This window comes from Sturnira hondurensis, unplaced genomic scaffold, assembly GCF_014824575.4.
Source record: "Sturnira hondurensis isolate 20B ecotype Veracruz unplaced genomic scaffold, ASM1482457v3 Scaffold0020119, whole genome shotgun sequence".
Classification (NCBI taxonomy): Eukaryota; Metazoa; Chordata; class Mammalia; order Chiroptera; family Phyllostomidae; genus Sturnira; species Sturnira hondurensis.
In genome coordinates this window covers 1,663,257-1,689,684 of record NW_028092750.1, presented here as the reverse complement: position 1 = coordinate 1,689,684, position 26,428 = coordinate 1,663,257, and the positions used below count along the sequence as shown (strand labels likewise).

At 50.0% G+C, this 26,428-nt stretch overlaps 1 protein-coding gene and 1 non-coding gene across 2 annotated transcripts in view; both read right to left on the bottom strand.

Annotated features, from left to right (window-relative positions):
• BIN3 (bridging integrator 3) overlaps positions 1-14,514 on the bottom strand; it is a 42,453-nt gene extending 27,939 nt beyond the window's left edge. Inside the window, exon 1 of the mRNA XM_037028935.1 lies at positions 14,426-14,514. Coding sequence (XP_036884830.1) covers positions 14,426-14,433 — 8 coding nt within the window. The 5' untranslated portion in view covers positions 14,434-14,514. The remainder of the gene's footprint in view (positions 1-14,425) is intronic.
• A 1,759-nt stretch (positions 14,515-16,273) lies between these two features.
• Positions 16,274-16,409, bottom strand: LOC118975213 (small nucleolar RNA SNORA71). Its single transcript, XR_005064020.1, has one exon. It is a non-coding gene; the product is annotated as a small nucleolar RNA SNORA71 (small nucleolar RNA).
• Positions 16,410-26,428: the final 10,019 nt, after the last annotated feature.

Sequence of the window (26,428 nt, the reverse complement as noted above, 5' to 3'; positions counted from 1 at the left end):
GGGACTGTCTCCCAGTGAAATGGAGTTGGGGAGGGGATGGTAGGGCTCTGATCTTAATTGCGAACAGCTCCTGAACTGAGTGCCTGGCTTCATCCTACTTCTAGAGGTATACAGTGCCACCAATTCCTGAACCTTTGAGAATTCAGTGGTGTAAGCTGAATGGCTCTTGGTTTCCTAAATGCCAATTTGGCTTTGGCTTTCTTGGAACTGCTAAGTCAGTTACCGCATGTAAGTGCATTCCACTTCCCAAATGTTGTTGATGTCACTTCTATTCTCCCTACATTGGCAGATCATCTATGTCTTTTAAAAAAAAATCACTTTACTGTGTTTTTTTTTTCTGTGGGATTTGTGAGAGTAAGAAATTAGATGTATGTATTTTAACTGTCATCTTTACTCAGAACCCAGTTTATTAATTTTTAGGTCATAGCTTTATTGAAATGTAACTCATACGCCATAACATTTATCCTTTTAAAGTAAACAGTTTGGTTGTTTTTAGTATATCCAGAGAGCTGTGCCTCCATCACCACTATCTAATTTCAGAACGTCTTCACCATCCCCAAAAGAACTCCATCTCCACTGGCTGTCACTTCCCATATCTCCACAGCCCCGGCAGCCACTGGTCTGCTTTCTGTCTCTATCAATTTGCCCCTTCAGGCCACTGCATATAAGTGGAATCACATAATATTTGACCTTTTGTGTTAGCTTCTTTCACTTAGCAAATGTTTTCATGAATTACCATGTTGTTGTATGTGTCGGTACTTCATTCCTTTTTTTATTGCTGAGTAATATGTTTATCCATTCATCAGGTGATGAATATTTGGATTTTTCTACTTTTTGACTATTATGAATAATGCTGCTATGAAAATTCATGTACAGGTTTTTGTGCGGATATATGTCTTCATCTCTTTTAGGCATATAGACCTAGGAGTGAAACTGCTGGGCCATAGGTTAAGTCAATGTCGAACCTTTCGAGGAACTGCCAGCCTGTTCTTCGACGTGGCTGCACCACCTCACATTCCCACCGGCAACACAGGGGGGCTCCCACGGTTCCACCTCTTCACCAACACTTGTCATTGTCTGTCTTCTTTGCCTTCTTTTTTTTTTTAGCAATTCTAGTGTGTATGAGGGCTATTCTACTGTGGCTTTGATTTGCATTTCTCTAGTGATTAATGATGATGAGCATCTTTTCATATATTTATTGGTTATTTGTGTATTTTCTCTGGAGAAACATCTATTCAATCCTTTGCCTATTTTAAAAATGGGCTTTCTTTTTTTAATTGTTGAGTTGTAAAAGTTCTTTGTTTTTTGGGGGGTATAAGTCCCTACCTAATTAGGTATGATTTGCAAATACTTTCTCTTTTGTGATTTTTTTTTTTTTTTTACTTAATGGTGTCCTTTGAAGCACAGAGTTTTGGATTTTGAAGAAGTGCTTTTGGTACTGTATTTGTGAATTCTTTACCAAATCCAAGGTCATAAAGACTTACCCCTATGTCTTCTTTTTAGAGTTTTATAGTTTTAGCTCTTAAATTCAGGTTTTTGGTCCATTTTGAGTTAATTTTTGTATATGGTGTGAGGTAAGGGTTCAACTTCAATTCTTTTGCATGTGGATATCCAGTTATCCCAGCACCGCTGAAAAGACTATTCCTTCCCAGTTGAACTGTCCTGGTTTCCTTCTTAAAAATCAACTGACCATACATATACAAGGAGGAACTCCCAAACCCCCTCAGGAATTTATTTATAAAAAATTGTGTATTTATTCTTACATGTTTAAACTTCAGTCGCCCTCAAAGTATTCTACACTTGATGTAGTACACCTACCAAGACTTTTTTCCATTGCTCAAAACAGTTTTTGAACGTGTCAATTTTTTTTTCTGCCTTTTAGTGCTTCTATATTTTTTGTTCTATCTCTTCCACAACTGCAAAATGTCCCCCTTTGAGAACTTTTTCACCCTGGGAAACAACAAAAAAAAAGTCCCTCGTGATGAAATTGGGTGAATAGGAGGGTGGAGCACAGGAGTCATGCTGTTTTTGGTCAAACACTGCTTAACACTCAGCGTGGTGTGAGCTTGTAAGTCACCCATAATGAAATGGGCAAACGTGTTGAGTCTTCCAAAATATGAACTGAAGCCAAATGCAGCCTCTCACAACAATGCCAGCTGGTACAATGATACAGTGGGTTCCTAGAACACTCACCTAGCAGGGCAAGCCTGTACTACAAGGGCCCCGCCCTCCAGAAGATAATTCTAAAGTTTTGGGGGGGGGTCTTCTCTCCTGTTTATTTCTGGACTCTCAATTCTATTGATCTACATGTCTATATTTAGGTCAGTACCACGCTGTGTTAATCATTGTAGATCTTTAGTAAGTTTTGAGATTGGGAAGTGTGCATCTTTGTTCTTCTTTGTCAATATTGTCCTGGTTATTCTGTGTCCCTTGCAATTACGTATGAATTTTAGTGATTTACTTTCGTACATTTAAATCTTTATTCCACTTAGAGCCTTGAGTATACGGTGAACCAGTTATGTTGACATGATTTAAAAAATAATCTATCTTTGAAAAATCATTTTATCAGTGTTAAATATTTCTATTCCATTCTGTAGACCTGTCTACTCTTTTACCAATATAGATTTGGTTATTTAGGCTTATTAATTAATTCATTCTTAATACCCAATCAAGCAAATCCCTTCTCATTACATTTTTTACAGATAATTTCTTGGCTATTTTAATTCATTTTAATATTTAAGACGAACTTCAAAATCATCTGCTGTGCCCCTACCCACTCCCAAGCCAGGATATTTATTACTGAAAATGCATTATATTTACAGATTAATTTTTGAAGTACCTACATCTTTACACACTAGGTCTGCTCATTCGGGGGCATAAAACTTTTCCCCCATTTATTCTTTTTCTTTTTTTTTAAGATTTTATTTATTTTTAGAGAGAGTAGAATGGAGGGAGAAAGAGAGGGAGAGAAACATTGTTCAGCTGTCTTTTGCACGCCCCCAACCTGGGACCTGGCCTGCAACCCAGGCATGTGCCCCGTGTCCGGGAATTGAACCAGCACCCTTTTAGTTTGCAGACTGGCACTCAATCCACTGCGCCACACCAGCCGGGGCTCAAGTCTTTTTCTGATGTCCTTTAGCCTTAGGTTTTTTTTTCTCCATATAGGTCCTCCAAATTTATCTCGTTAAATAGATCCCAAAGTAACACATATGTGAAGTTTTTAGTCCTACACACGTCTTAGGTGCATTACATGAAATTTTATATTTTTGGTTATACTATAAATGGAATTCACTTTTTCATTTTTGTCTTACTGATACACAGGAAAGCTACTGGGTGTTAAATAAACAGTCACCACACCTATATACTTAACCGACATAGCCCAAGAAATTCGCCTAGACAAAAACAAAAACAAAAACTAACTGGGTTTTCCAAGTAGATAGTAATATCGTTTGAAAAAAAATGACAAAATTTCCCTTTTCTTTCCTAACACTTTATACTTTTTTCTTATCTTGTGTTATGGCATTGGCTAGAAATTATAGAAAAAATGCTTCTGACTAGTAAAAATGTTTCAAGTCTGATCACCTTCCACTGTTAAACGTGAAAGACGGTGATGGTTTTAGCCAGAAAGCCTCCTGGAAGAAAGAAAATGTCTTTCTGTTCATAGTTTACTAACAGATACAAAGATTGGATTTTTGAATTATATCAGTGCCTTTTAGCATGCATTTAGGTGACCGGTTTGTCCACGGATAGCCCAGTATCATCATGAACTATCAAATATCTTTCCTAAGACTGAGCCATCCTTTCATTACTGAAGTAAACTCTACCTGGGTGCAGGTCAACTCTGATGTGTATACATCTTGCTTTTTGATTATGACACATAAGCACTTCAAAGGCAAAGACTGAATGTTATGCTTCTTTGTGACTCCTGTAAGCACTACACTACACACAGTGCTATTTTCAACCTCCGTTAGGCCTACCACTAGGCTAGGTTCAAGCAATAGCAGGATGAACAAGACAGTCTCTCATTCTACGATCTCATGGAGCTTACAGCCTAGTTTCACACACACAGTAAACCCTGAATGAATGAGTAAAATGGGAACACTGCCCCAAGAGCCCCATAAAATACTATACTCTAAGGTTCCTGTAAAAAGCTACTCTTATAGAAGGCTACATAAAGAACAAAGAAAGATAACATTGTTTATGGTCTCCCAATCTTTATCTAACTAAAATAAAAGCTAAACATGGTATCACAGGCCGCCTCAGGTACCAGCTGGGGTCAAGGAGAAGTACATTCAGTGGAGACCAGGAACACAGAGCTGGTCTTTGGTACGGGCAGGAAGGCCTGGTCAAGTTATCAGAATATGGGTCAAGGGAAAACATTTTAAAGAGCCTAAGAGGGACTACGAAGGGAGAAGAGTCTCCTGGGTTTGTTCTGAGATTGGCAGATATGCTCCACTCTGCCAGAGGAATAGCCAGGAAACTGCTATTTCTGTGCTGATTGACGGATCAGATTCTGCACCACTGAACTGGTGAAAGGTGGCGAGGGGCAAGCAATGGGGAACAGCAACGAAGACACCTCAACCTGCGCCCTGGCCTCTCCTCGTTGATTTCCCGATTCCAAGCCTAGGGTTCTGGTCGCCTGCTGGAATGCAGGGACCTCTGCAGGGGAAACAGCTGCTTCGGAAAGCATGCGGCTAGACAGACGGCATCGCAGCACTGCCCGGAGCAGTGTGGCCCCAGCACAGCTGGGGCTGTGGGGCTGAGGCTGGCGGTCCGCCAGGCTCATGGGGCTTTGGGACTCTGATTTCCCCTCCTCCCAGCTTTCCTTGGGGTTTTCCCCTTGGAATCGGGTGGGTCAGCAGAGGTCCAGGGAGAAGACAAGGCTTGTTCCCCAGAGAATCTCTGTGTTCCAGAAGAAATCAAGAGGGCCCCGAGCTCCCAGCCCCTGGAGCGGGATTCCTCCCATGGCTCTGCCTCCCATTCCACAAATATGAGCACCAGAGGGCAGGGGAAGGGATATTTTGGTCTTGGCAGCAAAATGAAAACACTTCTCTCAACCCTACTCTCCTCCAAACCCCAACATGCCCCACCTCAAAGAAGAAAAAAGTTCTATGTGTACAGAGGGAAAAGGGGGGAAAAGGTTCTATTTTCCTTCACAATAAAGAAAAGTCAACAGGATGTTCTCCAAAGCTACAAATACACTTCTTCAAACAGTAAATATCTCTATTAGCAGCATGATGCCAGTTGGCTAATTCTGTCTGTCTCGGTAAAACCTTTCCAAAAAAACTCCTGCTCTTGTGTAATTTCTATTTACAAAAACAGCTCTTTTGCATTTTCAGTTTGCTAGGCCTCTCAATCTATTGTTTCCTCACCCCTCAACTGCAGAGGCAGAAAGAAGACAAGAGACAGGCCCAGAGGGCAGATGGGTGGGGATCCCCTAGTCACCCCAGCAGATCCTTCAAGCCCTGACCTCTCTGGAGAGACCTGCGTTTCCATTACAAAGAGTATAAAGGAGCAAAAACCTACATATTCTTCTCTAGTCCTTACTTGGCTTCCAGAATTTGTTTCTATTGAATGTGAATGAGCCTAAGCTTGGCTTGGGAGTTGAAAAAGCCCCCAAATGATTCAGTGTGCCCCACCTCTATCTTCCTAAGAGACCACACTTCTGGGGGGACGAAGGGGAATGGAAGGGAGGGAGGTGAGGATGAAGGGAGGGCAGTGTGAAGAGTAGGCGGCAGTGGATAGTGGCTGAAACCCTGGCTCCCAGGGGAGTGGTCAGGGCCTGAGTCACTGTCTGGGCAAGAGCAGGAAGGTGGGCGAGAGGCAGCAGCTTCTGCAGGCTGGAAGGACAAGCCCTCCCCCCACCAGCCTTCTGTTACTCGATCCTGGGTCACTGCTTTGTCTGGTCTGAGGCCCTACCAAGGCTACCACCACCTTGACAATCAGCGAGAGAAAACCTAGGGCCAGGGCCAGGCAGGGCTTATGGAGAGTCAGCTGGCTCCGGTGGAACAGCTGCTGTTGGATGCCTTCCTCCCTGAAGGGCCAGCTGGCCACAATGCCAACGGGCCAACGAAAGTTCACCCTGGGTTCTGGTTTCATCCAAAACCAGAGCACATGGAACACTACCCTGACTTGCCACAGGCTGAGGAGGTATGTGTGTGTTTAAAAATAAAAGGCATGACTCTGTGACTTGGACCAGAACCACCACCCAGCTCAGCTATGATCCCTCCTTCTCCACTGCTCCCCAGCCTGACCTCTGAAAGTAAAGACAGAATGAATCACAGAACGTTCAGTGAGATCATGTAATCAAAGTGACCATATTGAGTATCTGCCACTGTAGGTTTCTGTGCTCGGTGCTTCTGATTCACCAGTCCATTTACAGTGGCACATTCCTGTATTTCACACAAGGCCCACTGGATAAGAGGATGGACTCTTGAGCCAGGCTGCTTGGATTCAAGTCCTGGCTCTGGCAACTGCCAGCTGAGACCTTAAACAAGTCATCTAACCTTCCTGTGTCTCAGTTTCCTTGTTTATCACTGTCACTGTGAAGCCAAATGAGTTTAATGTTTTAAAAAACTGTCCCCCACAGCCCTGGTCGGTGTGGCTCAGTTGGTTGGAGCATCATTCCATACAACGAAAGAAACGCTGTGGGTTTGATTCCAGGTGAGGGCACACACCTAGGATGCGGGTTCGGTCCCTGGTTGGGGCGTGTATGGGAGGTAACCCACTGATGCTTCTCTCTCCCATTGATATCTCCCCCCGGAAAAAAAATCAATGAAGATAGTAAAATCAACAACGACGAAAACTGTTCCTGACATATAGCAAGCAGCCTGCAGCCTGCAAATATTTGTTGCACAGATGGTGGTGGCAGTATTTTGTTGACGACGATCAAACTGAGGCCCAAAGAGGTGACTTGCACTAAATCTCACAGTGGGAAGTATGGCTGGAAGACCTGAAATGCTTTTGTTTCCAGGGTAAGCAGCAGTCCCAACACCAGAACGCACCATTGCCAGGCCCGAGTTCATGTATCTGCCTAAAACTGAGTGGCGACTTCCTCCTGAGTGGTAAAGGGATTTGTGAAAGAAATTTGGAGGCTGATGGAACACCTAAAGGCCAAGAAAAGAGAAGAGGCAGGCAGTTCAGAGAGGCGGTCTGAAGTTCTTCTTCTGTTCCCCCCAACCCCTGCCCCACCCGCTCTTTAAGAAACTTCTAGCATCTGACAGACAAGTTATCACCTCTTTTCATTCCAACCTGTTACAACAGGAAGAGGTAGGAAGCAGGTTTCCACATTTTATAAAGGGGAAACACAAGGTATCCTGAGGCAAAAGATGTGTCCTGCTTACTCGGCATGCCAAGCAGGAGCGAAGCCTCCGGTGGCCGGCCTTCCACCCTGAGGGGCTCGCAGTGGTTTAGGCTCGGACCCAGAAAAGCAGCAGCCCCTCCGTTTAGCTTCTGAGGCACCATCTCTAATCTCATTTTCACTTCCGCCTCTCACCCGCCAGAAACCTTAAGAGCTTCCAGTCTCCCTTCTCTCTGCGGAAGGCTTGGCCGCTAGAAAGCAGGCGGTCGAAGGAGGAGGGCTGAGACACACTGACTGCCAAGCCACCTCCCCAGGCCACCCCAGCTATTGGCCGAGGGACATACTAATGCCCCGGCTGGGAAAACGCTTGGGCCCTGGTCACGATGCTTGGCCAGACCAGGCATGGCAAGAGTTATAAAACACTGTGAACACTTGGAGAAGTTGCAGAGAATGTATGGTAACACGGACGTGCCCAGCCCTGGCGCTCTCACGTTCTCACAGGCAGCCATTCTTGCTCGTTAAGTAGAACAGCCCAGATCCTGGGGAAGCCCCCAGAAGGCTCCAGCCGGATTCCACTCCCTCCTTGTTACCCTAAACACAACCACTACCCCGAGGGTAGTGTTTATTATTCCATACTTTCACTAGGTAAGTTTATATCTATAAGCACAATGTGGTATTGTTTTAAGGTCTGGACTTTATATAAATAGTACAATATTGAATGTATCACTTTGAAACTAACTTTTTATGTTCAGTGTCAGGTTCTGAGATCTGGCCATGCTGAGGCACATAGCTCTACTTCATTTCTTTTACCTACATACTACATATTTCATTATGTTAAAAAAAAATCACATTTTTTAACCCGTTCCTTACAGGCTGGGCATCTACAAACACCCAGGAAGCAAAACCAAAACAAAACAAAGACCAACAAACAGCTCACATCCTTGCATCCTTGTACACATCTCCTGTCCCACCTGTGCAGGAGTTTCTCTGGGTGAGGGGGCGGGTCCATCTGCGGCTGTGGGAGGTACTGCATGAATCTCCAAAACGGCAGGCTCATGTGATACCCCTCAGAGCTTCAGGAGTAGGTGCCGGTTCCCACTGTTCCTCAGCCCCAGATACTTGGGCACTGCTGGCCCTTAAAATTTTTGCCAGTCTGATGGCTATGAAATGGCATCTCATTATTGGTTTAATCTGTTTTTCCCTAATCACCAAGAAACCAAACAAGTCAGTAGAGGCTTTTGTCTACCTGGGTTTTCAAAGTGACCGACAGTTGGCAACTCTATGGAATCAGTTCTTAAGAAGAACTGAATGAAGGGCCGTGTTTGCTACGGTTGTCCCCTCTGTATGTCTTATCATAACCCATGAAAAACAACCAAATGAGCAACACCATCTCCAGCCTGGCTGAAGTCACAGGTGTTAGCTTACAGTCTGAGCATTTGTAATACACCCCTAGATAAGTGTTTTCCAAACTAGGTCTATGTAAAGTAGCTACTCCTCACTGATCACGTGAACTGCTACCCCACTAGAAACTCCACTAATCCATTGTAAACGTGTTAAAATTAGTCATGGAATCAACTGAAGGGGGTCAAAATGAAATAGAACAATAAAAAACACCGGACTGCATATGTTGTGTGACACTCACTTCAAGTATAAATGTGCGTGTTCGCATGTGTGTGTGGTGACGGCAGAGGTGCATCTGACTGCACACTGGAGTCGAAATGCCCCGAAGCCACTGTCTAGGTGCGCCTCCCCGCTCCAGGCCCTCTCTTCTCTGAGCTAGCCCGTGGACCACTGCCCAAGTAATTTCACTAAAGCATTGCTTTTCCATCCCACTTTCCTGCTCAAAACCTTCAGCTTTTAAAAGCCTGTGCTCAAATTCAGTTCCTCAGATGGCAGTACTAGGTGGCCTCAACTAGGGTGCCACCTCTCAGCAACAAAGCCTCTTACCCAAGTCACTATTTACTACATGCAGACTGGCCTCCTGACTGTCTGTCCACCCCAAGCCCTTGTGACCCATTCTGTGTCCACATACCTTTTCCCACAATTCCTCTCATTCCCTATGGAAACTGTGCCTGCGAGGGAGGTCAGGTTCAGCACAGTCCCATCCTCTACTTGAAGCCTTTCTTGATGATGCCACACCGACGTTCAGAGACCCACCGTTATCCTGTGAGTCCCTGGCACTCTCCACATGCTGGCCTCAGACAGGCATTGTTTTGTACAGCCTTTGAAGGTCTCCTGACATTAGGCACAGGCCCTTGTACACTACCAATGGTCCACATTCAGTAAACCAAAAACTAGTTATTGAACATAGTCTATGTGCAATACACTCACTACGCTGGGATACATTTCATGGATTAGCCACCAAAAGTGGGTTTGGGAAGACAATTCTAATAGCTTCTGCCAACTCTAAAGCCATCTCAATAAACTTACTTAAAGAGTATAACACATAAGAAAACACCTTTGACTCAGAAGCTGTGGGACTCCAGATACTTGACTTTCAAACTACTCCAAAATCTGCAAAAATTCCCTTCAAACAGCTAAAATAAGAGTGCGGTATTTTGCATTTGTGCCCAAAGCAGTGTCTCGAATATAGAACCTCAGAGCCTCCTTACAGGTCCCCATCTTCTGGGCACAGCCATGCTCCCTAGAGTCTAGTCTGATCTGTCCAAAGTCACAGAAGGCGTGAGTGGCACGGCTGCGCCAGGTGGGGAGGCCCCAGGGGACGGAGCAGCTGAGATGGTTCATAAGGCCTGGAGGTCAGCAGTAAACAGGACTTTATCTATCCTCTGATGTGTGAAAACTGGCAACTTCCTACAATTCATTCCCTGTGGTGTCGCTACACTAGCCAAGCCAAGTAATTTCCTTTGAGACCCAATCAACTTGAGAATCGACTCCCACTTTGCTAATGTTCCTGTTCAAGCAGGGAAAATACTCAGAAGACGCAGGCTTTAGTTCCAACTCTGCCAGGTATTGTCTAACTGAATTCTAATAAGTTGTCAAAGGAAGATAATAAGACCTGAATGCATACTTCAAAGAGTAAATGTGAGGATGAAATCAGATAATGGAAGGGAAGGCAATTTGAAAAGTTAAAAGCACTATATGGATGTGAGATAGCAATGGCGATGCTAGAGGGAAAATAGCCACACTGAGATAATGGTTGAAACTAACGGCTGTTCTGTCTCACCCAGCAGTCGGCCGTTCTTTCTTTACTCTAATCACTTCATTTTACAGCTACCTGTTAAGTACCTACCATGCACAAGATAGTACGTGAACACAAAGATAAAGCTGTAGATCCCGCTCTCCCGAAGTGTTCAGGGGAGGGGGTGCACATCTGTGACACCTGGAAGAATGGGGAGTCCTACAGGAGATGGGCTATGAAAGTACAGGAGAAAGCAGTTGGCAGGGGCGGGCAGATAGGGGGAGAGGACAACCAGAGACAGCCTTACAGAGTCTTGGAAGCTGCTTCTCCCACCAGTCAATTTAACAATGGCACTCTTAGGGGCTCTTTGTTTCAGGAAGTGGCTTGTAGGTTTTCCACGTTTTTAATCTTACAATTTATCCTGAGCTAAGGCAAGTCAGTAAATGGGAGAAAAGTCCTTATTCATACATTCAATACATGTTTACTGACTGTCAGGAACAACACTAAGGTGACGGTGGAGACCAAGAGATAGTCCTTGTTTTCAGCAGCTCACAAACTGATGGGTTTCCTGACAAGTAAACCAGTAATTCAGTACAGATGCTAATGGGGGTCAGAGGAAGGGCACTCAACCTAGCTTGGCAGGGCGTGGGGGACCATTCAGGGAAGACCTTCAGCAGAGGAGGTGAAGCCTGCCCTGACTCTTGAAAGATGAGTAGACATTGGCCTGGGGATGGTGGACAGTAGAGGTGGGAAGTAAAGGCATTTCAGGAAGAGGGCAAGAGAGACCAGGGAGAGCTTAGACACAGGGCTACAGAGAGACAGCCACGCCCAGAAGGGCCTTCTAAGCCATGGCCCAAAGTTAGGCCTTTAGCCTGAAGGTGATTGGGAAGGTATATGGGTATGTGGGGTGAGAACAGAAAAAGAGAGAGAATGGACCCTGAGAAATAGCAGTATTTGGCAGACAGAGGTAGAGGGGCCCAGAAGAGCTGGAAAAAACCATGCCTGCATGGTCCATATCCATTTCATGATGGGCTTGGGCGGCAAAGTGTCAGCTGGGATTACCCACTCTATGCTACAGCCGGAGAAAACAAGACAGAGGAAGGTTAAATGCCTGCCAGGCCACACTGTGAATGAGGGAACCAGAACCCCAACTCGGCACTCTAACTCCTAGCCAAACTTCGCTGCTCTGATTCTCACTTCCCTCATCTGAGTCAAACTCCTAGACATCTAGGTACAGGACAATTTCCTCCAGTACTCCTTTTCCTTGTCATTTAAGCCTAAAATCATCAAGGTGTGTGGTTGCAGGGAAGGCTACACTCCCTGGAGAGAGCTCAGCCAGATTAGGGTCACTGCTCTTAATTCTACATACTTCTCCTTCCACACCCATACAAACACACACACACACACACAAAGATAGAGAGGGACATGGAGACGAGGGGAGACAGAGAAGCACTGGCTTGGGTCAGTAATCTGGGATGTGAATATCAAATGCCTTCTTTCTACCAGGGCACATGGCTGAACCACCTTGCTGAAAGGTGATGGTTGCTGGGTGGATGAATGGATGGAGAGATGGTACAGGATGGGGGCAGGTACCCACTAAACAAACAAGGGGTGGGCGGGCTGCATGCACAGAGGAAGCAAAGAACAAAGGCCGCTCACTCTTCATGCAAAGTCCACAGTGTGCAAAGGGCACCAATATTGGACATTTCTCACTGTGACATTTTGAAAGCCCCAAACAATGGTTACCCTCTGGGGACCATGGGCTGCATGTCCCTAGCACTTATTCAATGATAGCTGGCATATCCCATGTGCTTGGTGAACTTGACCTTGGGCATCAAACTCCCATGATGGTTCTACGTCACTATGGTCTCTTCCCCCACTGAGATTCCAGTCTCAGATGAATGGGTGGATTCATTCTGAGAGCAGAAAAACCACTCCAGGAGTGAATCAGAAGGATCCAGCCCTGGTTCCCTTGCCAGCCATTGAGCCAGGAACTGAGTGCAATTGTGTGCCCAGGCGCCTGTGCTGGTCCCCTCTCAGGAGAGGGGGTCAGGGTCCACGCAAGAGATGACGTAGAAGCCCTCTCGGGAGGAAGAGAAAGGAGTCTTAGCTTTGAGGGACAAAGATGCCCTTTTGGTTGTGACCCTCATTCCAAGGAGGTGCCAAGATATGCATGTATGAGTAAATCAATTCTACTGGATAAAAATCGCAGCTTTTGCTGGACAGCTAGTTGTCAATTTCAATTTCCTTCAACTTGACAGGCTTTAGGAAATAGGCTGCTAGCTTTTCAGAAAAAAACTTTCTGCAAGGTGGGCAGAAAGAGTGTGCCTCAGATCACCCAGAGAATCCCTCTCCTTTAGTGGGCTCTGTTCTGCTCTTCTGATTTGGGAAGGCAAGACTGACATTTTTTTCATTATAAACTCAAATCTCAGCAATATGAAGTATCTGCACTTTCTGCTTTTTAGCTTGAAAAATTAGGTGAGAGAACCAAAGTTTCAAGATGTAGCTGGTAAGGGGACATCTACATCACAAGGTCAGGGGACCCAGGCTGACAGTTGAAGGAAGCAATTCCTCTAGGAGAGGGGATCGAAGGACTGCCACTTTGCCCATCACTAACTCGGCTATAACAAGATGGGGAAGTTAGATTGTTAGGGCCCCAGCTTGCTTTGGGTCTCCTGGAGCAAAGGTGGAGGGAACGGAGCAGCTCCTGCTGGGGCTTGTTAGGGCATTGCTCCGGGCTTTCCTCCATGTGCTGGCGACTACAGTCTGGCATTTGTCCATCAATCTTCCTCTAAAAAGCAGGGGGGAAGCAGGTACAGATATTGCTTAAATTTTACATTAGAGAGCTGTCCTTGACACTGACAGACATCAGCTGCTCGTGGCCAGAGCTTATAGTCTCCACTGATGGCCAGATGTGAGCCCACAAGAGCCTTCCCGAAGGATATTCTACCATTCTCCTTCACCATAACTAGATATTGTGCACTTACTTGGCACCAAGAAATAGGCCACATGTTCCCTACGCTAACGAAACCTGGATTCCAAAAGGGTTGCTTCATCTTGTACACCCTCTGGGGCCCAAGTACTCATCACACTCAGGATCCCGTGGGTTTCGAGTTTGTGGATATACGGGGCTTTGGCCTGAAAGGAAGTAAGGTCCTTTTGGGCAAATTAAGTCTTACAAAATAAGTCAACCATTACACATGATGAAGTGTCTACTACAGCCAAGTACTGTATAGTCCTGTAGTGACATATTTTCCAACTCTGGAGTTGTGACTACTCCTGTAAGCCTCCCTGGCTTCTTCTCTCACGGGATGACAGTTTCCAGGATGTTTCAGCTTACCTACATCTATTTTAGATCAACAGCAGAGGCTGGGTAATGGGCCCTGGAAATGATTAAAATCGGTCCAATCCTACTGTGGGAGTGAGTATGGGTGTTTAATTCTGCACCCTTCCAAAAGAGAAGCAAGTTTTTGTCCCTTAAAGACTTAAATGGTGCAAAGCCTAGTCATCTGAAAGCAACTGGGTTTTGATCAGGGAAGGGGTGCAGACTACCAGAGTTGAGGGCCACAGCTCTGGTGGGTGGGAGCGGGCACTCCACCTCAGGGCAGGTGGGTGGGAGCGGGCACTCCACCTCAGGGCAGGCACTCCACCTCAACGGTCCGTAAAAGAGAAGGGAACAGGGAAGTCCCTCACTTCAAGCAGCTGGCAGAAGACAGGACCGGCGCCGTGGAACTTTAAGAGTCAGCGAACAAGTCACACGCTGGACCCCCGGCCCTACCTCCCGGCCGAGAGCTGGAGACACCGGCAGAGCACGGGGGAAGGGCACTGGAACGACACTCGAACGACCCTCAAACCAGGGCCAGTCGGACCCTGCTCTGGGCGGAGGGTCCGTGAGGGCGGCGCGGGCGAGGGGACTCAGAGGGACGCGGGGCAAGGCGCGTCGCGGGCCTGGGGCTCCAGCTGCCCAGCCGCGGGGCCTCACTCACCAGCTCATGGTTCCGAACCTGGCCCTGCTGCCTGGGTTCTCCACCGCAACTCGGTCCTCGGGGATCACTTCCGGATTCGCCCGGTCTCCAGGAAGTGACATAATCCCCCGTCCCCTCTGCCCGGAAAAGGCGGCTGAGAGGGCGGGGTCTGGCGCGTTAACCCCTCCGCCGCTGCGGACGTCCGCCTTAGAAACTCTGGCCGGCGACCCTTGCTCGCGGGCTAGTTTTAGGGGCTCCGGTCTCATCCTGGAGCGGGGGCAGGAGGCTCCCTCGTCGCGTTTTCTGCCTTCAACACTGACTTATAAACTGTCTTCTGCTGACTATACGTATTGCTTAAGCTGGTTTATTGCCTAGTTTTTCTGTCTGTAAAGAGGTTTCTAATCCAGAAACAGTAACAGTAGTTGTTTACGGCCTAGGAGCCAACGGGGGCGCGGGCTGGGGAGCCGGAGGGAGACATGTTCACTGTATGGTCTTTTGTCTCTTAAATTTCGTATATACCATTACCAGTTACAAACAAATAAATGGATCTTTACCCTCCAAGATGTCGTAAGACTGGCTCTGAATATAAATAGAATAGGTGCTTTTGAGGTTGGAATGTTCTGTGGATTTACTCAACACAAGAGGACAAACAGCAAGGGCTGCTCCCTGTCTTCCAGCCGTCCCTCTGTGCAACTACAGAACCCAAATGATGTGAGTGGTCCCATTCTTTCTCCACATTCAGGTAGTCATTGAGTTCCTACAATGTGGCAGGCACTGTGGTGACTTCAAGGATACATCTATGAAAAAGAAACAGATGATGGGGAAAAAACAGGCCCTGGCAATCTGTAGGCACCACCCCTAGCCCTCCAAGCTGCCCATGGGGTTTTAGTAAAGGCTTCAGGGAGGAGCTAATGTATAAGCCAAGTTCTGAAAAGGAATCATGCTAGCCAGGTGAATCTGTGATGAGGGCTTGGGAGGGTCCAGGCAGAAGGAACTTACCTTCACTATGAAGAGGCCTGAGTTCCAGGGAAGCAGCTCACTTGCCTTGGGTCTCCCAAACTCAGAATTCAGGGCCTTAGTCCTGCTCATAAGCTGCCTGGGGTTCTGGGGCCTGTTGACTTCACCTCCAAGAACCTTTTTGCCTTAGAAGTGAGAGGAGTAGGCAGTAAGGCCTGTGCAGGTAACTGCTGGGCCTCCAGGGGCCTTCCCTCTGGGAATTCTTCAAATGGAGTCTAAATAGTATAGGGCCTGCTTGGAGAGTAGCTAAATCAATGAACTAGAGCAGAAGACATGTATAATTTGTTCTGACCTCCCAGGGCCAGGTAGAGGACTCCACCAGGGGGAGTAGGGAAGCTCACAAGACTGCCCACAGGAGGTAGATTCTCATTTGTGATTTTTGTGTCCATTCTTGAGGGTCCAGAGTTTGACCAGTAGAGCAGGGGTCCAGAGACCTACTGGAAAAAGAAGAGTTGTCTTGGGCCAGCCATTAAATATACAATCACTAATGAAAACTGATGAGCAAAAAAAAAAAAAAAGGTTTTAAGTAAATTCACAGTTTTGTGTTGGGCTGCATTCATAGCCATCCTGGGCTGCGTGCAGTTCACAAGCCATGGGTTGGACACTCCTGAAAGGTTTTCCATGAGACAGGGGGCCTCCAAGCACATCACACAGATTAGCTTCATGTTACTGCTCAAGGAACAGGCCAAAATGATCACTAGAGCAACCTTGAAGCGTAAAGAGGATGGAGACAAGTCTTCGAAAGGCAGCCAGGGCATGTAGGCACAGGGAGGGACAGTCCTTGCTGCCTTGCTCGTGGTGTGATGGACGGAGGGTGAGGGTGTTGCGTTGTTTGTGTTTGTTTTTAAGACATACGTGAAAGCTCTAGGGTTCGGCAGAAACAGGGTGGACCCTCCAAACACAGGGAAATGTTTTCAGCAGTTCCTGTCCCTGTGCTATCAATGACCAGGGCGCAGGCAGCCTGCAATAGCTTTCGGATGCACTTGGGCTGTGTTTTTATGAGCCTCTGGCACTTTAGCACCTGCAGAGAGCTCTCCCACCTGTTTCTTCTCCATACTCTGTCTCCCTTAGTTATCGCCCTGTAGTACTAAAGCATTTGCAAAAGTATTAGTCCAGGCAGCCGCCATATCCCAGGGAAAGTCTGTTCCAGGGCCAGGGGGTGGCAGACACATCCCATAAGACAAAAATGATGAGCTCTAGACTGAGTCTAGAGGGATCCTGGGCTCTAGTTCCATCTTTGGTACTATGACGAGTCAAATCCCTCTCTGGATCTTGGTCCTCTCACCTAGAAGATGAATGGATCGACAACACCACTGAAATGTGAACATTGTGATGTTTCAAGTCAATGGTCTTGTTGACTGCAAAGTCCCTCAAGAAGTAGAAGAATGAGGGCAGCATGTGAGGAGGTGCCTGAACAGAGAGGTAAGCCAACAGAGCAGGTCTCATCTACAATCACTGAAGCCAAACATAAACCTTCTGGGAGGGAAGGATTCAGCCTGAGGCCCAACTGGGGCTGTGCTTCTTATCTCTAAGCCTGAATCTTTCATGTAGCCAGCAGGACATTTGAGGTACTGGGAAGAACGCTGACCTCCCAGGAGTCTGTCTGGAAAGTGCCATCTGTGAGCCAAACTCCATCTTCTTATTGGAGGCTCATTTGCTCAGCCTGAGGTGTGCTGGCCTGAGGGATGGGTGGTCATGCATCCTGCTGTCCTGGGGACCCGGTTTCCGTCTGTGAGCACGACTTGCCATGTAGCATTGATGCTGGGGAGGTGAGGTGAGCACAAGGACACACACACACCTTTCACTGTCGTGAAAAACTCAGCCTCAGTGTCTCCAGGCCCGGGTTTGGGAGAATGACTCTCTTTTTTTTGGAACTAGAGAACAGCACCCTACAGGTTGATCCTATCCCTAGGGGAGGGATGGGAAGGGAACAAATGTAGTTTCTAAGTGGAAGCTGAGAGTGGAGGAGCTTTGGGCAGAGGTGGACGCTCCTGTTTTCAGGCCTGCTGTGTACTGCTTTCTCCCCAGAAATCTGAGTCTGCAGTGAAAGAGTGTGCAGGTGGCAGAGATTGACTTCCTGGGACAGGGCTGTTGACCAGAGGGAAGGCAGCCGAAGGACCAGCTCTGCCACCAGACCCCTGACCTCTGCTTGGAGCTTTTCACGCAGAGGTTTGTAAGCAGGTGCGCCCAATGGTCTTCATCTTAAGCTCGTCATAGGTGCCCTCCTGCAGCCTTCCCCACACAGAGGTTGACCCTCTGGTTCTTAAACCACACCCACCTCTAGTCAGCTGAGTGCAAGGGTTCCAGGAGTGAGCGGAGCTGAACCTTTAGGGACTTCTTCAGAGCCTGAGGGCTGAGGGCAGAGGAACTGAACGTGAAGGGGCCGAATCAATGGGCTGAGCTGTCTTGCAGCCTGAAATGCCTCTGCTTCCAAGAGGCCCCTGCAGCATAAATGAGGACCTGGACCCTCAGGTTTCTCTGTGGTTTCACTCCTCACTTCTCTCTGCTCTGTGCTTGCTTAGCAGGTTGTCTCAGAACAACGGTTTCCTGAGCAGCACGGGCCAAGGATACAGGAGATGAGCAAGGGCGGGAGAAGATGGAAGGTATCAGACTTAGACTTCCAGTGGTGGGAAGCCCACTTTGATGGCTCCAAGGCAAATCAGAAACTGGATTGGCAAGAGGCAGGGAGGGCCAGAAATACTATCTGGACTCTGGTCCTGCCTCCATGCAGCTTGAGGGAGTCTCTTCCCTCCTTGGGGTCTCATCCTCCTTGGCTATAATGTAGAGTCTGGATTAGATCCCATGTGCCAACTCAGATCACTATTCATGGGCTGCCTGGAGCGCCAAGTTGAGGATCTGAGGAATGTGCCATTGGTGGGGAATTTCTGTGATTGATTAGCAATGTCTGCCTTGGATGAGTAAAGGGGCTGTTATGGTATGCGTTCCACTTCAGTATTTTGTTGTTACTTATTGAGCACCTGGGCTGTGCCAGGCATGACTCTAAGCAGTTCACATTTCATATTTGCAGTAACTCCATGAGGTAGGTACTGTTATCCTTATTGGTGTGGAGGAGCTGAAGTACAGCCAGTAAGTGCTGGGATGGAGACTCCCATCTGGGCAAACCTGGCTCCCCTCTCATGCTTTTTGCCACGATGGCATACCACCTCTCGTTGATGATCCCTGAGGCTCCTGACAGTCTATGGCTTTGTTGGGGCCCAGTGGGGTCAGAATCCAGCAGAGAAATGTAGCTGGGGAGCTGAGCACTGAGTGGCTGGGCTGGGCGTAGGGGAAGGCCAGCACATGTTGAACCACCTAAGGAGGAATCCGATGCTTGGCCTCATCCTGGGAACTTTTATATGACTCCTCCAGTTTGGGGACCTCAGGACCAGCAGGTGGCAGCACCTGGCAGGGTGAGAGAAAAGGGCAGGCCCCCTCTTGGCATAAAGTCCTTCAGGGTGAGACAGCCTAGGTGTGGAGGAAAGCAAGAACAAATGAGGGTGTGGGAGAAGTCCAGCCAAGGGTCCAAGGAGGAGGGCCTGGGCCTCGGACCCACGGGGAGCTGCCATGGCCAATGCTTTAGTTCCCCCGTCAGCCTGAGCCTCTCAGCTTGCATTTCATGGTGACTGCTGTGGGCTTTTTTTTCCTCCACTCTGGGAGAATGACTAACTTAAAGGACTAAAAAAAAAAAGTGTTTTGATTACACTGCCTTTTTACCAACTGGGAGCATTAGTCACCGTGGATTGCTGCAGATAACGGGGAAGGCAAGCAGCATCCCCCACCTCCCCCTCCTTCTCCCTGATTAGCTCACAGAAGCCAGGGAGGAGACGAGTGTGAGAGAGCGAGCACCAGCAGGGAAAACAATCCCCCTGGATGGCATGTGTCCCAGGTGCCCATCCAGCGCTGCTTGGTCAGGCTGGGCAGCCCCCTGGCAGTTTGGCCCCCCACTGGCAAGAGAACTGGCAGGAGGAGCACTGAGTCCAGTGCTCCTGGGCTCTCAGGTGGCCTGTTTCTCAGTTGGCCTCTAGGTAGCCTGTTTCTCCAGGTGGGTCCAGGGTACACCTAGGAAGGGGGAGTCAGAGGCAGTCACTGGAGCCATGGCTCCTGAGGTGGGGCATTGGTAGCCAAAAAAGATGAGGGAGAGCACACAGAGGCCATGATGGCTGTCACGTGGGTCTGGTACCTGGGCCATGGTGGTGGGGTGGAGTGGAGGTCGGGGAGTGGTAGGTCGCTTAGAACTGCTGCCTTGGGCTGGAGCCTCAGGGCTCAGAGGGGGGGTTGAGAAGTTCCTGTAGGTGAGGATGGTACCCACTCTCCCACACCCTGCACTTCAACATCTTCCCTTCCTCTCCATCCCCAAGGGAGCAATATCGGATGCTTTGGGCCATCTTCCTTCCCAAAGTGGCCTTTGCTCCTGCTGTGCAAAGTGCTGGGGCAGGAGAGCTAGGGTGCTCACTCAGTCTCACCTGTTGGTCAGGGTGGCAGGGATGGGAGCCTGGTGTTTTGGTGGGGACACTGAAGCAGAGTGGGATGGCGCTGGGCTGGCCGACCTGAGAATCCTGTTCTTTTGGCCCCGCCCTTTCCATCCCCCCCACGACGTTGCCCCACCCTGAAAAGGAGACATTTATCTGAGTGGTCCTTCGGCTGGAAGCCACTGGCGGGTGTCTGTCTGAAGAGTCCCAGAGATTAGGACGTGTAGCCTTTGGACTGTGACAGTCAAGGAGAAGAAGCAAGGTTATTTCTGCACCCGCCCCCCACCCCCGTGAGATCAAAGCACTGCATCTTGATTTTGCTGTTTGCTGAGTCTCTTTTAAAAATAAAATATCCACAGGTGCTCAGTGTTCTCTGACCTCAGAAAGCTGATGTGGCAAATGGAGTTGAAAAGAGCTTAGAGCAAAGGGGGCGGAGAGAGGCAGCAGTGGGCCCTCCCACAGGGAGGGGTCTGGGAGAAGCCGCCCTGATTCCCCAGGGTTGTGGGGGTCGTAGCGGTTGTAGAGGCTGTCGAGGTGTTGAGGGGGCTGTGCGGTTTGTCCCACCAGTCCTGGTGTGTCTCTTCAGACTTCACTCACCCGCACGTCCCGCAGCAGGCCTCGGGGGGCCCCCCACCCCCTTCTGTGCCCTATGCAGGTCTTGGTGATAGCCACCACCACTGCAGCCTCGCACTGCGCGCAGCCTTTTGCCTGTGCTAGACAACGTATTTTTCACAGGAACTTGATGAGGCAGCTTCTCTGATGGTCTCTTTTATAGATGAGGAAACTTTTATAGATGAGGCTGGACCAATTGCCCAAGGTCATAGAGTTGGCCAAGTGAAAGCGACAAGTATTTAACCCTGGGCTGTCTAACTAGCCATGGAGTAGGAAAAAAAGTACCCAAAGGGGGCACACATGCTAAAGAGAGGTGGCATTTACGGTCTACTCATTCTCACAGGGCACCTCATTAAGCCTTGGCGCCTCCCAGAGGAAGACAACAAGGCTTGGTGTCCTTGACCGCAGGAAAGCCTGTGATGAAAGTGGGGCTGAAGTCCTCCCAGCGACAAAGCCCGTGGCCCAGCTGTGGCTCAGACGTCAGCTTGCAGCCAGGAGGGGTGCCCACTGCTATCAGAGGGTCACCTGGGAGGTCAGGTTTTGAGCTAATTGTGGGTAATAGAGAGCCTCAGGACATTTGTCCCCTAGCTGGGGTAGCCATCTGTCCTCAGCTAAAGCCACAGGGTGTCCCAGGTAAGCACTGTGCCCAAGAAAGCATGGCATTCCTGGGGAACCCTTGCAGGTCCCACGCGTGGTGAGAAGCAAATCTAAGGAGTGGGGAGGACTGCCCTGGCCTGACCTCCTCCAGGCCCCGCTGCCCAGTGTCCACCCCCTACTGCTGTGGCCGAGACAGCCCCCAGACACCGGCAGGGCAGGTGGCAATTATCCCTGGGCACTGATTACACCACAGGGCCGGCCAGAGCCCCAAATAGCCCAGCAGCTCAGCCTGGTACGGGGAGTGGGGGAGGAGAGGGTCCTGCTGGGAGCGAAGAGGCAAGAGTGAGAGGGTGGGTGGGTTGAGTGTGTTTGGAAGAACTGTGGGGTAGGGGAGGAGTTTGTGTCTTCTGCCTTTTGGGCAGTCAAGGAGCCTCAGAGAAAGGAGTGAGGTCCCCACAGCAGCTGGCCCACCCCACGCCACTACTACGGCCTTCCGTGGGTGGCACCGAGAAGGTGGCGCCCAGCTGGAGGGGGCGTACAAAGAAGGTCTCGCTGCTGTGTGGGAGGGACCAGTGGTGCCCTTCAGGCCAGACCAGCTGCCCCTCCAGCCCCGGCCCATGGTACCTCCAGACTGATCCGGAAAGGATCCCCCACGGAGACATACAGGGTTTGGCAAGGAGGGGCTAAGAAGGGGCAGGGAGGGGCACCAACGCCGCTTCCCTCGAGGGCCCAGCCACAGTCTGGGCACCATCCAGGCCTCAGTCTGCCTACAGCCTCAGCTATCCCTCGCCTTGTGTGGGACTGCCACTTCCTGGGCCCCACAGACTCTCCCTCGGGTCCGTTCTGAGACTTTGGGGTGCACACCTTGCAGCAGTGCTGTCAGGGCAAATGAGCTGGCTGCCCGCCCTCCAGCCTAACTGCTCTGCCCACTGCCCACGGGCTGGTCTCTGGACCCCTCTGAGGTGTCAGACAGGGCTTGGGGCCTGCAGGCTGGCACCTCCACCGCGATGCCCAGGGGGAGTGCGGGCGACCCAGTCTCTCAAGCAAGTCATGGAGATAATGGGCTGGACCCTGAAGGCTCTTGGGTGGAGTGAGTGCAGGTTCCTTTGGGGACCTCTCTGACCCATCACTCCCAAACCTGGATCTGAGCACTGAGAGGCTTGCTGCCTGGTGGGCCCGCATGAATGCCCAGAGTGGCTGACTGGGAGGAGGTTTTGGATGAAAACAAAAGGGAAAAGGTGAAATATACCCCCCACATGCACCCCATTTCCCTTCTTGTATAAGAACAGATTCCTCCAGGTCTGTGCCCCTACCTAGCTTTGAGAGTCTGCAACCCCTGCAGCAACCCCTCTCATCAGCCGTGGAAAGGGGCCGAGCTCTGGTCCTTCCCCCATGCCCAGAAGCTACGCCGAGGGACAACCAGGGCAGAGTTGTTCCCAGTATTTGCCGGCCTGGGGACAAGGCTGGGCAGTAATCTGGTTCCCCAGAAGTCTCTAACTGGGGGTTGCCTGGACCCACCACCACGCCCAGCATCTGTGCTCCCTCCCTTCCCTGTGGGGGACCCAGTATCCATGTGGCGGCACCTGCTTGAAAGCCACCTAGGAGTCCTCCAGGCCCAGGTCAGAGAAGGAGGCTGTCCGTGGCTCCAAACCACCTCTTCCAGCAACTCTGCTAATCCAAATAAGATAGGAAAAAGGCAGTGGGAGGAAATGATAGTTTCATGGTTATTTTCAGAAAGAAAACAGAAAAAAATGCAAACAGGAGCACACCCTGCATTTTGGTACAAAATCTAAGAGTCTCGGGAAAGGAGCCTGTAGTTCTTGCTTCTTGCCCTCTCACCAGGTGTTGGGGAGGGGAGCCTGGGCTGGGGTGGGGGGCCTGGGCTGCTTTTCCTCCCTGGGAAAGGCAGGTGAGGGGCTTAGGGAGGAGCCTTGAAGACCCTTCCTACCAAGGCAGGAGGAGCCAAGGCCTCTTTGTCTTGTGGGCAGACAGGGACCCACCCTTTGGGGGTGGAGGAGCAAGTGGAGAAGTGGGAAATTCTGGAGCTGATGCTTGTAAAGCGCAGTGGCGTGTGTAGGATTGGTGGGCTGGGAGGGTGTGTTCTAGAAGCATGCTGCAGAGAGAGAACTGGAGAGGGGGAGGGAAAGCAGGAGAGACTGTGCTCGTAGGAGAACTGAGTAGGGCTGCTGAGTGTGTGTGTAGAGTGCACACAAAGACAGAAGCCAGGCAACCTGGGCTGCGTGCAGAAGGGACTGCTGAGGGCTCGCCAGCTCCAGGAGGCTGTGTGAACAGAGGACAGAGCCTGACTTCCATCCCCACAGGGTCGCTGGGCTCTTGCTCTCTCACCCCTGGATTTCCCTGGATAGTGGGAAGGGCGGGGGGTTGGAGTGAGGAGAGGAGTGGTGACCTGAACCTGGTGTGGGGGATATTTGTCTGGATGCCTGGCCTCAGGGATTTCTTGCACGCATTTGGAGACTCTCACAGGAAAGCCTACAGAGACCTGGGGGTCGGAGGACATGGAAAGGAGAGAGCTGGTGCAGGTGGAAGAGGGACTCAGTGAACTGAAGTCCCCAATTGGTGCAGGGGAGGCATTCTGAGAGTAAGGAAGAGAAGGGGGTGAGGATGAGCAGACCCCCGAGGACTGGAAGGGGCCCCAGGAAATCAGCTGGCCCAGTGTCTTGCCCGAGGCAAGGGGTATTGTTATCCCCATTTTGCAGATTGGTCAGCTGAGACCCAGTGAGGTCAGTTGCAGTGTCCAGGTTTCCATGAGTAGTCAGAACAGGGGCTGTCAGAGGGGAGAGATGGGCAGCATCTCTCCTGTTGGGTGATCTAGTTAGTGATGGGGGGTCTATAGTGCCAAGGACAGAGGGCAGCCCCCAGGTATAGTTCCAGGGGAGACAAAGTTAGGCTGAATAGCAGGAAAATCCTGGTCTGAGGAGGCCTGTGGGCCTTGGAGGCTATGCACATGGAAGGGAAGGGGCCTTCCCTCCCAGCCTGCTCAACCAGACCAAGCCCAGGACCTGGGAGGTTTGGGAGGAGATGGAGGTAATGACTCAAGCCATCCGACACAGGCTTGACCCAGGTGAGGTTGGGTAACCCAGCAGACGCTCCAGTGGGGTGAGGGTTGGAATGAGTGGGTGATGCTGGCGATAAGGGAGGAGGGTGCGCCAGCAGGGAAGGGCTCTGGTTCCAGGCAGCCTGCTGGGAGAAGGGTGGGGAGGAGCCCACTTAGGCTTAACACGGAGAAGGAGGAATGAGGTTCTAGGACTTCCCGAGAGGCCTCTTTTGAAACAAGGTCCTGGAAGGAGAGGAGGAACCTCAGATGGTGGGTTTGGGGTTAAATCCAAAAACGGAGGAGGAATTCTCAGGGTGGAGACAGACCCAACGGCAGAGGCTCTGAGCCTTCCAGGACCTGCCAGGGCAGTGCTCCCCTCCAGGCACCAGCCACCCCTTGGGGCCTTCCAAGCCATGGGTGTGAGGCTGACCCCTCCAGGCACCCCAGGCCACTGCTGAGAGCGTCTGGGTTGAATAGAACCCCAAACCAGGAGACCTGCCTATGTGTCTGTTTCTACACATTTTTCAGGCGAATAGGAGAGAAAAGGGGTTAAAGAACACATTCCAAGAAACAAACACAGCTAGAGAACATTCACCCCAAGGCCTCAGGCCAGAGGAACCGGAGTCAGGGAACAGAGGCCCCAGGGAGCCAGTCGGGATGGAGAGAGGCTGGCCCTTCCAAGTGGCAGGAAGCAGGATCTTTCCGTTTGGGCCCAGGAGAACCAGAGCAGAGGCCTCCTCCTCATCCTGCCCCTGCTGGTCCTGGCTCCACCTCCCAGCTGGGAGGTCAAAGAGTGGCTCTCACCGACACAGCGTGAGGGTCCTGGACTCTTTGGATCTACTACCAGCACCACTTATTTTCCTGGCAGGGACTTTAAGACCCAAAGGAGGACTGTGACTTTGCCAACTTAACAGCTTTGTCCTAATATCAGAGGCAGAACCAGAAGCCAGGTCTCTTGGTCCCTGATGCAGGAAGCCCAGGGGCATATGGCTAAGTGACAGCACATGTCCTCAGTGGATGCAGATTTCAGTGCTCTCAGACCCGGAAGGCACAGTCCCAGCTGTGACTATGGGATTGTTCCTGGGCTCGTCACCTCTGAGCCATCTGGACCCTCTGGTTTTTTCACCGTGCCCAGTGGGAAGAGCTCAGACCCTGCTCCTAGCTCTGCCTGGAATGTCTGCCCAAGTCGAGTCATCCCTGGAAGGGAGAAGCATCTCCCAGCAGTCTTCTCCAGGCTTCTGGGCCAGGAATAAATAGCTCTTTTTCATAATTTTACTTTGCAGTGGGTCTTTTCAACAGCCTTGGAGAGTAGGTCATTAACCCCATTGTGCAGATGGGAGAATAGAGGCTTGGCCACGGTACGAGACTGACTCACAGTCTAACACAGAGGGAAAGGCAATGCTGGGGCTGAAGTGATAGGCTTGGTCTTTTGGCTGAGAGGCCTGAGCTCTTCAAGCAGCAGCAAAGGAGAAGCAGGTGGGTGGGCTGAGGGACGGAAGGCAAAGGTTTGTTCAGGCTTGCAGTTGTGGCTTAGCAAGTCTTGTCCTTGCTCAAGGCCCACAGGGAAGAGGATGTGGGGGCTCTTCCCGTCAGAGGCCATCTCAGGTCTGGGCTGAGGGGCAATGGTCAGTGGGGGGATGCTCTACAAGGAGCACAGAGACTCAGAAGATGGAGCCCCCATCCTAACCCCTTCCCCAGCCCTGACAAAGTCTATCCTAATAGCATGAAGAAGCAACCAGAATGAAACACAGAGAAGTGTCATCTGGGTTGGACAACCTCCACCAAGCCAGCTGGGCAGTCTCCAGAGATGCCAAGCTGCTATGTTGTTTCCCCGGGCCTGCGGGCCACTCAGATTTTCTTTTCCTCTTTGGGGGAAAGCACACATTCGTGAGAAGCCCCATAGGCCATCAGGCAAGTGTCCTGGGGTAGACCTGGAGTCTGACGGGATAATTCATGAAGAGGCCTTAACACAGAGCTTGGCACGTACTGTTAGTACACGGTTTGTTAGTTTGTGGCTTCGTATTATTGTGGGACCTGGGAGATGACTCTCTGAGGTCCTCCAGGAAGTTCACCCGTCTCTCTACCTTTCCCGCCCCCCATCAGACCTGATTTCGGTCCCTCCTATCAGGGACCACCATCACATGACACCAAGGTCTAATGTTATTGAACTGATCTGTTTATGTGTCTCCCCGACAGAATGGAAGATCTTTGAGAACAGGGCTGTGTCCTGCTCACATTCCTCTTTGTACTGCCTGTCCCACCTCACGGGGTGGG